Raw genomic sequence first — 13,244 nt, 5'->3', positions numbered from 1 at the left:
ATCAGTCTGACTTACATTATCTTTATTTGGGCCCTTGATATATTTGGCTACATTGTACAAAAATCTAATTGGTTTCTCTGATCAAACATTAGCTCCTTTCAATCTTATGTGCTACAAAGAGATGAAACTGGGTTTTATCTTTTTTCCTAACTCAAACACCAACAACTTTCACTCCTTGGCCTAACAGCTAAGGCTGTTACTTCTCATATATTTCCCATCAAATATCAGTATCACCATCAATTCACACAAGGCTGTGTATTCTCATTTATGAGCCACTGCTGGTGCTATTTGTATTCCTGGAATTGGGAGTGGAGCCCTGATCCCTATCTCCACATAGCTAAATTCTACACATTTTTTATAAGTATCAGTTAAAATGTTACATTTTCTGGATATCTCAATCGCTCAGTTGAAAGTAATTTTCCCTGACCTTAAAATCTTATTGTAGTGTAGCTCATTAGAGAAGTTCTAACGATGTATCTTGAAATTTTTATTTATACACACATTTCTCTTCCTTTTAGCTTTTATGTTCCCTAAAGGCAGGATCAATTTGCAGTACAGTGTACTTATTTCCCCAAATCAGCTAACCAAGATCTCAGATATAGAAAGAGTTTAATATATACATGTCAAACACAAAAAAGCGAAGACACTTTGAGAAGTTCCATATTGCAGATACTCACATCCTGCAAGATTAGTTTTATTAGTATGTGAAAATGACATTTTTAGAGGAGAGAAAGGGGTAGAGAAGATACATATATTAATTGGTTAGGAGTAGTGGATTCAGAATACACAAGCTCATTCTCAACTGATCTAAAAGTATTTGAGAGATACATTATAAAAATAAAGAATTATTGTACATCATAGGATATGGTCTCAGTAAGAAAGAAGGGTTACAGATGTAGAAAGTGGTCTTTAAAATCAAAACCTACGCTTTTAGACCTTTACAAGTAAGTAGTTTTAGGAATCCTAAAACCCACCCTACCATGTCTTAAGCAATATGACAAATACAAACAAGTACAACAGTAAGAACATGATAACATAGTTCATCCCACCAACCATCCAAGATTACGGAGAATTTCTTTCAGTTATCATTTTTGTGACTACATAGCTCTAATATTGTTTTACAGTATTACCTTTAGAACCATGCTTGAGTTTGGTACATACCTATGAATTTAAGTTCCTGCTTTGTTAGTGTAGAACTGTCATCTCTGTCTAAAGAAAAGATACACTTAAATTTTGAAATTTTAATACCAGTCCCTAAGAACTACCATGATAGACAAGTTGAGGTACTTAAGACATATGAGAGGGAGAAAAAAAAAAAAATCAGTAAAGGTAACATTCCCCGCCACACACACACACACACACACACACACACACACACACACATACACACACCCACACATACAAATATGGAAATTTTAAGTCATAAATTTGTTTTCACTAAAAGTCAGCACTCTAAATAGATTATTAATGGCATTACCATTTAATTAATTTAAAAGTTATTCTTATAAATTAATTTTCATTTATACTAATTCCTTCACACAACAGGAACTTTTCAGGTTCTGTCTCTCATGCAGTTTCGACAAGATGCTTATAATTCATTTTGCTTCGTAGTAATTAACACACATTTTTCTCCCCCGTTGCTGCCTCACTATCCAAATATTAATATCCTTCTGTGTTTATCACTTAAGAGTCTTTGAGAGCCTATCTTCCAAAAACTAACAGTGTAACTCATGAAACAAAGTAGCTTGGATGCTATGAAATGAAAAAAGTGTTACTGTCTTATCTATACTGTATGTCTTATACTACTTATTAGCAAGGTTGTATAGCATTAGTCAAATTCCTTCTTACACAGGAACAAACAATGGAACAAATAGCATTTGTTGTATTCTGGGATGTAACAATTTATTGTATAAAAATAAAAAAACACATCACTAATCAGATTAAGAAATTAGATCTAGCATGACCTAGATCAGTGGTTTTCAGTCTCCAAAAAATCATAGTGACAACTCCTCCCACCAGCAGTATCTCATTACCATAGTCAATCTCAAACGATTGATAGATTGTAACTGATATGCCTGAGAACTACTCATCTTTGTTGTTAGATCTCTACCTTCTTAATGTTTCCCTGAAATCAAAAGGGGACATGGGAAGAACCGAGATCTAGTTTCCTACCAACTATTCCGACAAACCTGAGCACGATTCTATTCTTAAGGGAAAATGTTCACCCTAAAATCAATTAGCATTCATACTTATTCTCAATCGTACAGCAGGTATCTATGAATAATTGGTTGACATTACTTTGCCTCTTACCATCAAATGAGATTTGTTTAATGAGCGTGGTCATGACAAACTGTAAGCACCATAATTAAAGGGAATTTAAAAGCATAGTAAATGGGGCACAAAAATCAATTAGCAATATACTGCTGTGAAAATAGATCTAAGTAAGCTCTTTAGCTACTTTACTATTTCAAAATTATATTAAAAGTGAGAATTGCCAAGACAAACAAATGAAGCAACTCCATTACTCCAGCAAAGAACAAAGTTACTACTTTGACAGAAACAAGACTGCCGAATGGAGTCTAAAGTTTACCTCTCAGAAGAAATGAACATATTACCAAGAATATATGAAACCTATTCAAGGACTGTTGTCAGTATAGCAACTGACAATTTATTTATTCAACATTTATGGAGAGTCTATTTGATGATAACCTAAATGCTGATGAAATAAAGATGAATAAAACCCAATCCCTACCCTAAATGAGTTTACAGTCTAATGAGGAAGAAAAACTTGCCAATAAACAACCTAGAAAGCACTAGAGCAAAATCATACCTGAAATAGGATAATGAAAACCAGGTTGATGATATGCTAGTTTCAACTGGACTATGAAACTAAACTATAATCCCAGCTTACAAATTACTTGTCTCATCATTGTACTAAGCATTTAAAAATATCTACTAAACGAAACAGAAAAGTTACACACACAGTTTAGTAATATCATGAAATCTATGTTCTCTTAGTCAAGCTGGCTAGTTCCAAGGCACCACTGTAAATGTTATGAAATACAAGGCATTTCACTTCCTGGGCATCTATTTGAAGTTTACCCTCCATATATTATTGTTCTTTAAAATAGTTAAATGACTACTTAGCCTTTCTAAATTGGCTTAAAAGTTCCCCAAATTGACTAAAAGACTTCTACATTATATCTTTCTCCTACCTATTCTGTTTTCTTTTTACATGGTTGGGACAATAATTTTAATATTATTTCTTCAACTCGTTAAGTTTCCTAAATTTCTCTGGTCACATAAAACTCATCCCACTGGGATGAATTTGTTGGTTTACATCGGTGAGGTGTTGTCCTAAAAGCATTTTTCTTGTATTGATGATATTTTTATTTCCTTATCGAAAAACACCAATTAACAAAGTTTATGGACTGTTTTACACACACCCAAAACAACCAACATTAAGTCCCAAGATCCCTCTGAGAAACACCAAATCAAGATGTATGCTTAAAACTCAACATCTATGACTATTAATATATAATACTTCCTTGGTTCTTATAAGTATTTCAAAATGTCCCAGTAAACTAATAAATTTTAATTTTATAAAGTTCTCTACAAAAAAACATTTTGAGATGAATCAGGTATTAAAGAGCAAATTATGAAAATAATCCAGTCTCACGGGGCGGCTGGTTAGCTCAGTTGGTTAGAGCTCAGTGCTCTTAACAACAAGGTTGCGGTTCGATCCCCACATGGGCCACTGTGAGCTGCACCCTCCACAATTAGATTGAAACAACTACTTGACTTGGAATTGATGGGTCCTGGAAAAACACACTTAAAGTAAATAAAAGTTAAAACAACAACAAAACACAAGAATTACTGTGAAAAAATAAATAAATAATCCAGTCTTTAACTCTTCAGAGTCTTAACTGTCTGATGGAAGAGATTTTTTTCCAGTTTCACAAATGTGAGACAAATATGAGTAAAATATAAATCACAGAAACAAAAACAACTGGAAGAACAATAGAGGTAGACTGAAGAAGGCAACAGACAAGACGTACAAGGACCCAGAAGTATTAAAAAAAATTTTGAAAGTAATGATTCTATCAAAGGGTGTCAGAAAAAATTTTGCAGGAGATAAAACCATGCTTAGTTTTAAATTCTACTTTCACTAGATAAAGAAAGAAGGCCATAACAGCAGGCACAACCAAAGTCTAAACTACAGATTTTGCAGACAAGAGTACATCAGGAAACTACAAATAGATTATACTGATGCAGCATAAAGTTGGAGAGATGAGACTGGAGAGTGCCAGATTATAAAAAAACTCCATGTGCTAAGGAATGAATTTTATCCCATAAACACCAGAAAATTCTTACAGGATTTAAGTAAGACAGGACCTGGTCTAATTTGCAATTTTACATACACCACTGCTTATGGGAGCACCTACATAATGAAGTGGATAATGGAATGACAGTTGGGGATGGGGGTTCCTGAAAGAGTTCATGACAAATTATGTTGGGTTACCCAAGCAGAGGCAGTGGAAACACAAAGGAAAAGACAAGTTAAATGAATAACAGGAAAAACCTTTAAAAAACAAATGATGACCAAAAAAATTAGAGGGGAGAGCTTAGTTTAACTCCTCTGCATAATTTTGGTATTGGTGGCTAAGTATCATATGCCAATTAGGAACACAAAAGAAGAAGCAAGTTTATGAGGTTGTTAGAAATGAGTCTGGAACTCGAAAAAATTCTACACTGCAGGCATCGATTTGCAAATCTAATGAGTACAGACGATAGTTGAATCTGCAGGCACAGATATTTTCCAAGGGAATATGCATATAATGAGAAGAAAAAAGTAGAGGAAAGAATTCTGGGAACAAAACAATTAAGAAATACTGAAAGAAATCATAAAAGATACTGACATACTCTCAGAAAGAAATTTTTAACTGTCAAGGCCTACTTTCAAACAAAAAGATCTAAAATCAATAATCTAACCGTCCACCTTAAGATACTAGAAAAAAAGAGCAAACTAAACCCAAAATAAGCAGAAGGAAGGAAATAGTAAACAGGAGCAGAAATGGAATAAAGAACAGGAAAACTACAGAGAAAAGGAATGAAATCAAAGTTGATTTAGGGCTGGCCGGTTAGCTCAGTTGGTTAGAGCGTGGTGCTAATAACACCAAGGTTGCCAGTTTGATCCCTGCAAGGGCCACTGTGAGCTGCGCCCTCCTTAAAAAAAAAAAAAAAGGTTGATTTAAAAGATGGACAAATTGAAAAATTTTCAGCTAGACTGATGAAGAAAAAAGAAGACTGAAATTACTAAAGTCAGGAATGCAAGGGGATCTTACCACCCATCTTAAAAAAATACAAAGGATTATAAATACTATGAACAATTGTATGCCAACAAATTTAAAGATTTAAAAATGCAGATGAAATAGGCAAATTCTTAGAAACATACAAACTACAAAAACTGACACCAGAAGATACAAATAGATATTTCTCCAAAGAAGATATACATAAATATGGCCAATAAAAACATGAAAAGATGCTAATATCACTAGTCATTAGGGAAGTACAAATCAAAACCACAATGAGAGACCACACTCACTTGGATGGCTATGATTTTAAAAAAACAGAAAATAGCAATTCTTGGTGAGGATGTAGAAAAGTTGGAAACTTCATATATTGCTAATGGAATGCAAAATAGTGTAGCCTCTGTGGACAAATCCTTAAAAAGTTAAACAGAATTACCGTATGACCCTGCAATGCTACACCTAAATATATACTGAAGACAAATAAAAACGTATGTTCACACAAAAACTTGTACATGAATATTCATAGCAGCATCATTCATAATAGCCAAGAAGTGAAAACAACCCAAATGTCCATCAACTGATGAATGAATAAACAAAATGGTGTATCTATACAATGCATATTATAAGCCATAAAAAAAGAATGAAGTACTGTTACATGCTACAACATGGATAAACCCTATGCTTAAACATGGAAAACATTATGTTTAAGTAAAAGAAATCAGACACAAAGGCCACATATTGCATAATTCCCTCTGTGAAATGTCTAAAATAGGCAAATCCACAGAGAGAGAAAGTAGATGAGTGGTTGCCAGGGGATGGTGAGGGAGAATTGGATTACGTGATTTCTCTTTGGGTTGATGAAAATGGTCTAGATTTAGACTAGACAATAGTGACAATTGCACAATATTGTGAATATACTAAAAACAAATAAACAAAAAAAACCTTCTGAATTGTACACTTTTACAATGTTAAAATGGTAATTTTTATGCTGTGTGAATTTTATCTCATTAAAAGAATTGGTGGGGGAGAGATAATGAGAGCCTGGAGAAGTAGAACGAAAACCATTTACTCAAGAAAAAAGATAAATATGAAAATTCATAAGGGGGTGTCATTTTATACATACATACATGCCAAACAATGAATTAAAGCAGAGGCACGATAAGCATAAAATTAAGGATAGTAGTTACCTTTTGGGGAATGCAGTAGTGAAGAGCATGTGCTAGATTCAACAGTGCCTGTAATAGTCTATTTCTTAAATTGGTGGTAGTCTCCTGAATGTTTACTTTATTAGTGTGTTACATACCTTCTCTATATTGCTTTTAATGTATCAAATATAGTAAAATTCGGAAAAGGATCTATGAATATATGGCAAAATATTAACAGGTCTTAAATCTGTAATGAATTCATGATGTCTATATTCAAAAGTCTCTCTACTTTTGAAATATTTTATAATAAAAAAAAAGGAAAACGTACTTTTTTTCAAAACAAAGGGGCCAACAATTTCTCTGCAACAAAATCAAGTATGATAAAAACCCAACTGTCTCCTGAAATTGGCAACAAGAACTGGTCACTAGTAATTTAAGGGAGAAGAATTAACAAAAAGGTGCTAAAGCCAAAATTATTCAATATATGTACTTGCTAATAAAACCTAACCCTGGAAATTATTTAAGTAATACGTTCTTGAAGTAAAGCAGATATGGTAAGCAAAATAATGCCTCTCCTTCCCCACCCCCACCCCAAACACATCCATGCCCAGAACCTGTCAATATGTTACCTTATAAATGGCAAAAGGGAGTACACAAAAGTGTTTCAATTAAGGAGCTTGAAACGGAGAGGTCCTCCTGGGTTGCCTGGGTAGGCTCAATATAGTCATCAGAGTCCTCATGAACTTTGAACCTGAGAACCAGACAAACGAAACCCCACCCAACCTTGCTGGCTTTGCAGAGGATGGAGGACCCAAGGCCAGGCCGGCCATCAGCCTCTAGCAGCAGGAAATGGTAAGGAAACATATTCACCCCTAGAACCTTAAAAAAGAAATAATGCCTGCCGAACCTTGACTTTAACCCAGTGAGATCCATATCAGGCTTCCACAGAACTATAAGGTAACAAACTTGTATTGTTTTAAGTTTGTGATAACTTGTTACAGCAACTACAGAAAATAAATAAAGGAGAATAAGATGAAATGTAAATTCTTCTTTTTCCTTCCTCTCCCATTAACAAATCTTAAGCTTTTTATTGCTTAATGCCCAACATAATGAAAAAAAACAAAAACAATTTTTTAATCTAACATGTGACACCTCATACCTATTTAAGGATGGTTACTATAAAAAAATAAAAAAGTAACAATTGTTGACAAGGATATGAAGAAATTGGGACCCTTGGGCACTGTTGGTGGGAACGTAAAATGGGCAGCCAGGGCAGCCAGTTAGCTCAGTAGGTTAGAGCGCAGTGCTCATAACACCAAGGTTGCAGGTTTGATTCCCACATGGGCCAGTGAGCTGTACCCTCCACACCTGGAGTGAAAATAATGACTTGACTTGGAGCTGATGGGTCCTGGAAAAACACACAGTTCCCCAATATTCCCCAATAAAAATTAAAAAAAAAAAAAAAAAAAAAAAGATGCTCAACATCACTAATCATCAAGGAAATAAATGCCAATCAAAATCACAATAAGATAATCATCTCACATCTGTTAGAATGACCATCATCAGAAAGACAAGAAATAACAAGTGTTGGCAAGGATGTGGAGAAAAGGGAACCCCTGGTGCACCCCATTGGTGGAAATGTAAATTGAGGCAATCACTATGAAAAAGTTGGGAGGTTCCTCAAAAAATTAAAAATGGAACTACCATATGGGCCAGCAATTCCACTTCTGGGTATTCATCCAAAAATAAATAAAAACACTAATTCAACAAGATACAGTCAACCCACCATATCCATTGGTTTCACACCTGCAAATTCAACCAACTACAGATTGAAAATATTGGGAGGGAGGGGAACGTTACAGACTTAAACATGTACAGACTTTTTGTCTTGTCATTCATTATTCCCTAAACAATATAACTATTTACATATCATTTACATTGTATTAGGTATTGTAAGTAATCTAAAGATGATTTAACATATAGGAGATGTCTGTAGGCTATGTGCAAATACTACACTATACTATACAAGGGACTTGAGCATCCAAGGATTTTGGTATCCACAGGGGTTCCTAGACCCAATCCCCTGTGGATACCGAGGGACGATTGTACTTGTATATCCACTTCCGTGTTCACTACAGCATTATTTATAATAGCCAAGACATAGAAACAACCTAAAGCTCCATCGATGGATACATAGATAAATACACACACACACACACACACACACACACACACACACACACACGAATATTGTTCAGCCATAAAAGAATTAAATCTTGCCATCTGAGACAACATGGGTGATTCTTGTGGGCTTAATGCTATAACAAATAGACAGAAAAAATTATATACTGCATGCTCTCACTTAAAAACAAAAACAAAAAAAAACCTCAGGCTCATCTCATGGATATAGAGAACAAATTGGTGGTTACCTGAGGGAAGTGGGGGAGGGTGGAAGGGGCTAAGGGGAGGGGGGAGGGGGGAGGGGGGAGGGCCGTGAGGGAGAGCAAAATGGGTGAAGGAGGTCAAAAGGTAAAAGCCTCCAGTTATAAAAGAAGGAAAACAAAAGGAAAAATATAAGTTCATTACTTATTTTGTTTCTCTATGTGACTAAGAATATACAAGTATCTGACTACACTATTAGAAAGCTCTCTCAAATAGAATTTTATAAAACTGAAAACTTTAAAGAAAACCGGTGTTCATTGCTTTAATCCCATGACATTAATTTCACTCACCCATACAGAGAAACATAAGTGTCTTAATTAAATGAACCCAACCCAATACTTTGTCAGTTAATAATGGCAAAAGATTTATGTGGCAGTTCATTCACAATTGCTTCCCATGTATCTATTTTCTTTTTACTCCAACTATACTCTTTTCAAACTTCCAGCATGCCTCTAAATTCTAATATTCCAAAATAAAAGAGCAAGTCTAAATTTACCTATGCAAAATGAAAAAGAGGTTAAACCTCTTCACTTTTTATACTTCCCTACCAAAGAAAGGGTAACATGTTTAGTTTATTCTCAAACATGCTTCCAATCCCTTTTCCTCTAAATACCCAATGTTCAAGAGTTCCTTGTTATCTGGAGTATTCATTATCTAAGACTCTGCAGTTCCAGGTTACATAGGGAAGCAAGAGTTATAATAACAAATGTCCTCATTAATAAAACGATCACTTATAATAGATCATGTCCCAACCACCCCCACCATCAAGTCAACATGAGTGTCTATACCAGCACATCATGCCATTATTATTTTGCTGGCTGTTGCAAACCCCTGACATAATACAAACACAATGCCAAATGACTGCATGCAAATTAACCTACGTTAGCAAAATATGCAAAATTTTATAAAGGTAATGAAAATGTACTGGAAAACTGCTTGGAATCATATAAACAGCCAAACAAATAAGAGTCATGTGAGATAAAAACTGAAAAAAGGGGGCCAGATGGCTCAGTTAGAACACGAGCTCTGAACAACAGGGTTGCCGGTTCGATTCCCACATGGGCCACTGAGCTGCGCCTTCCACAACTAGATTGCAGACAACAAGCTGCTGCTGAGCTTCCGGAGGGATGGCCGGATGGCTCAGTTGGTTTGAGCTGGAGCTCTCAACAAGGCTGCCAGTTCAACTGTCCCATGGGATGGTGGGCTGCGCCCCTTGCAACTAAAGATTGAAAACAGGGACTAAACTTAGAACTGGGCTGCAGCCTCCACAACTAGATTGAAGCACAACGACTTGGAGCTGATGGGCCCTGGGGAAACACACTGTTCAAAAAAAAAAAAAAAAAAAAAAAAAAAACTGAAAAAGAAAATCAATAAAGATGACACAAGATTCAAAAAAGTTTTTTGGAACAACAAAGGATTAAGGAAAATTCTTGGAAACTGAAGAAACTCTCAAATATTTTTGCAAAAATGACTTTCATTATAATTACATAAGTGAAAAATGATAGTAGCATTTGCCTTATATCCTTATTTTAAAACCTAACCCTACAGAAGATGCAACTCTCCTTTAAGAAAACCTAGTCCCAAATTAGACATAATTTAAAAGGCTATCTTCCTTTTATTCACTATATAGGACACAGGGGTAAAATAATAAAAGTATTCTATACATTAATTTAAAATCCTAAAACTCAAATTCACATTCCAAGTTGAGGAAGAAGCAGCAAATTCCTGATGTAGGTACCAATTACTAACTGCGCTGGAAAGAGAGCTCAAAAGAATTACAAAAACTATTTGCAAAAATTAAAAAGACTTTCATAAAGTTAGAAAAACACTATTGTCATTTTGCCTTACAGAGAGACAATAAAAGCCAAACTGATGAAATATATTGACCTATTATTCTTCTATAGGCAGTCTACAAAAAGTTTTCACTAAGGTGCTGAACAATTGACTCACTGCAAAGCTGGATTTCATCTCGTCAATAGAACATGCAAGCTTTCAATCAGAATTCTGTATAAAAGGCAACCTTTGTGATAAATGAACCACCAGAGAAGATTCTAATAAAACTTACCATTATGTATTGCATTCAGCAACTCTGAGAAAGCTTTTAAGTAAGGAAAAAAGGACTTCAGGTTAAGATCATTCTCAAACACACAAAAGAAATACATAGGCACAGACTGAATCAATATAATAAAAGTCTCAGTAAGTCTATCATGTATCATTGCTTGAATCATTAAAACTGCAAGCTTGGCTCATTTTTTACATGTTATAAATTTCTAAATATTGTGTTTCATTTGTCAATATATTACCTACTAACTTTAAATGTTAGATATATCATCATAATGATGACAAATTTCCTTAGCAATAAATATATGTAAAAATCACTTTTAAAAAGACACTTAGAAGTCTAACTATGTAATGTCTTTCTTGTAAAAAATGAGTATAGGATGCAATTCTATAGGTAAATCCACCTTTGGTCACACTCCACAAAATTTATTATAAAGAGAAACCTCATTTTATCATCTAACCGGATCAAACAGTATTATTTCCTAGAATTCAGTGTAATAGTCTCAACATATGTAGCAGTCTAAGCAAGAAAGCTATCTGATGCCAATATATAAATATTGAAAAATTATATTAACATTACAATTAGTGGAAACCAAAATACTGAAAATATTACTTCATTGGGGAACAGAAGTCACAATTCTGCAATGGAAGCACCATTATTAAACAATAATTAAAATTTGTTCACAATTTGAGTGTAATATGGCTCCTGAACACAGGGCAAAGCAGCAACTTAAATAAGGTATCTCTGTAGGAGAAAGAAATCTATTCAATTGAAAACAAACTGCATTTTGATACATTAAAATTTAGAGGTTCCAAGGTGCATAATGAACTAGAAAAAACACTAGAGTAGGAATCAAAAAGCCTGGGTACCAACCCAGTTCGACAACTTACTAGTTGTTGGACAAGCTCCATCATTCCGATACTGCATGGAAATTTCTGTTGGGAGGGAGGAGAAAGGAAATCAGCAAACAGGTTGCCAATGCCTCAAGAGCAGAAAAAGAAAACAGGCCAGAAAAACAGGAAAACATTTACCTAAAAGTGCAGTTGAGAAGGACAAACAGAACTGGGGGAACAGAAATTATAAGCCAGTAATTGGGATGTGAGGAGTAGGAGGACAAAACATGATAGAATTCTCACAAATCTTAATGGGGTTGTGTGTGTGTGTGTGTGTACATGTGCGCACGCATGCACACGTATACATGCACAGAATGAGAAAAAGACATTAACATCTTACAAATGAATATATAAAACAAATGTCTAGGAATAAAATGGATTCACTACTAAGAGAGATACTATAGATAGGCAACATGAGAAACTAATGTGTTTCATGTAATTTTTAGATGTCAACAGTATATCAAAAACATTTGAATGCTGTGGTCAATTAGAAATTACAATTTAAGTACGAAAATTATTTAGTTTATATCTGAGCAGAAATCCATTATGACTTATACAACAGTTTAAAACTCATTAAACTACACTGCACTTACTTCTTATAACCTTTCATTTTTGATGACGATAATGAATGAATAAGCCATCACTCTTGTTCTTTTACTCCACCCAAATAAGGACAAGCAGAGGGTGACCTGAGGCAATAAAACACTACTAAAAGCAAACTGCTCAGAAAATGGAAAATAAATTTCTATATGACGTTGCAAAGGCAAAAACAGTTGATAAAACCAGGACTAGGGCCACTGGGACTCAAAGGACCTGGCCTGTTAATCTTGGAAACTGGTATTCTAACACTGTTGGCCAAGTTCTTTTAAAGGAATGCTATTTGGGAATTCTCTGGATATTACTAAACCAAAAGTGTAACCTCTAGGATAGGGTTTCCGGGTGGGAATTCCCACCCGTTCTCAGGAATTTTTTTCACTTTCCTGTTCCCGAATCCCGAGATACAAATTATTTTCTGTTCTCCACGATGAATCGTTTCCACAAAGTGACAGCTAATACTACCAAACACCTGGGTTCAAGGAGCCGATTTTCCCGATCAACTTTTCTTGGGATTCGTGAACGGAAAAGTGGAGGAAGAAAAAGAAATTCCCCTGGGAATTCCCGCCTAGAAATTCTACCTTAGGAACCATGTGTACAACAGAGCCTTCCAGGCAACCATCACTCACACGTGTATCTACATATGTACCTTAGAAGTCAAGTCTAATCACGGGCCACTCTAAATAACTTGAAATAATTAGAAAGACAAAGCATGGTTGAGCAAGCCACTGCTCAATTTTAATGATTATAATGTTAAAAAACTTTATATTTGATGCTGTTAAAAAAATCAAACATT

General features: G+C 34.8%; 1 protein-coding gene across 20 annotated transcripts in view; it reads right to left on the bottom strand.

Moving 5' to 3' along the window:
• Window positions 1–13,244, bottom strand: part of MLLT10 (MLLT10 histone lysine methyltransferase DOT1L cofactor) — a 198,911-nt gene that overhangs the window by 48,935 nt on the left and 136,732 nt on the right. For 16 of the 20 annotated variants that reach the window (XM_074324864.2, XM_074324863.2, XM_019755985.3 and 13 more), the window contains 3 exons: window positions 11,852–11,896; window positions 10,965–10,997; window positions 1,162–1,209 (listed from right to left, as the gene is read on the bottom strand). In XM_074324864.2, coding sequence (XP_074180965.1) covers window positions 1,162–1,209; window positions 10,965–10,997; window positions 11,852–11,896 — 126 coding nt within the window. The remainder of the gene's footprint in view (window positions 1–1,161; window positions 1,210–10,964; window positions 10,998–11,851; window positions 11,897–13,244) is intronic. The other 4 variants (XM_019755988.3, XM_074324872.2, XM_019755990.3 and 1 more) reach the window with 2 other exon arrangements.

The sequence above is a fragment of the Rhinolophus sinicus genome, chromosome 1 (assembly GCF_057876585.1).
Source record: "Rhinolophus sinicus isolate RSI-liver-muscle chromosome 1, RSI-T2T, whole genome shotgun sequence".
In the NCBI taxonomy this organism is placed as follows: Eukaryota; Metazoa; Chordata; class Mammalia; order Chiroptera; family Rhinolophidae; genus Rhinolophus; species Rhinolophus sinicus.
Note: the sequence above shows the minus strand (reverse complement) of the source record. Positions and strands in the feature narration are given on the sequence as shown.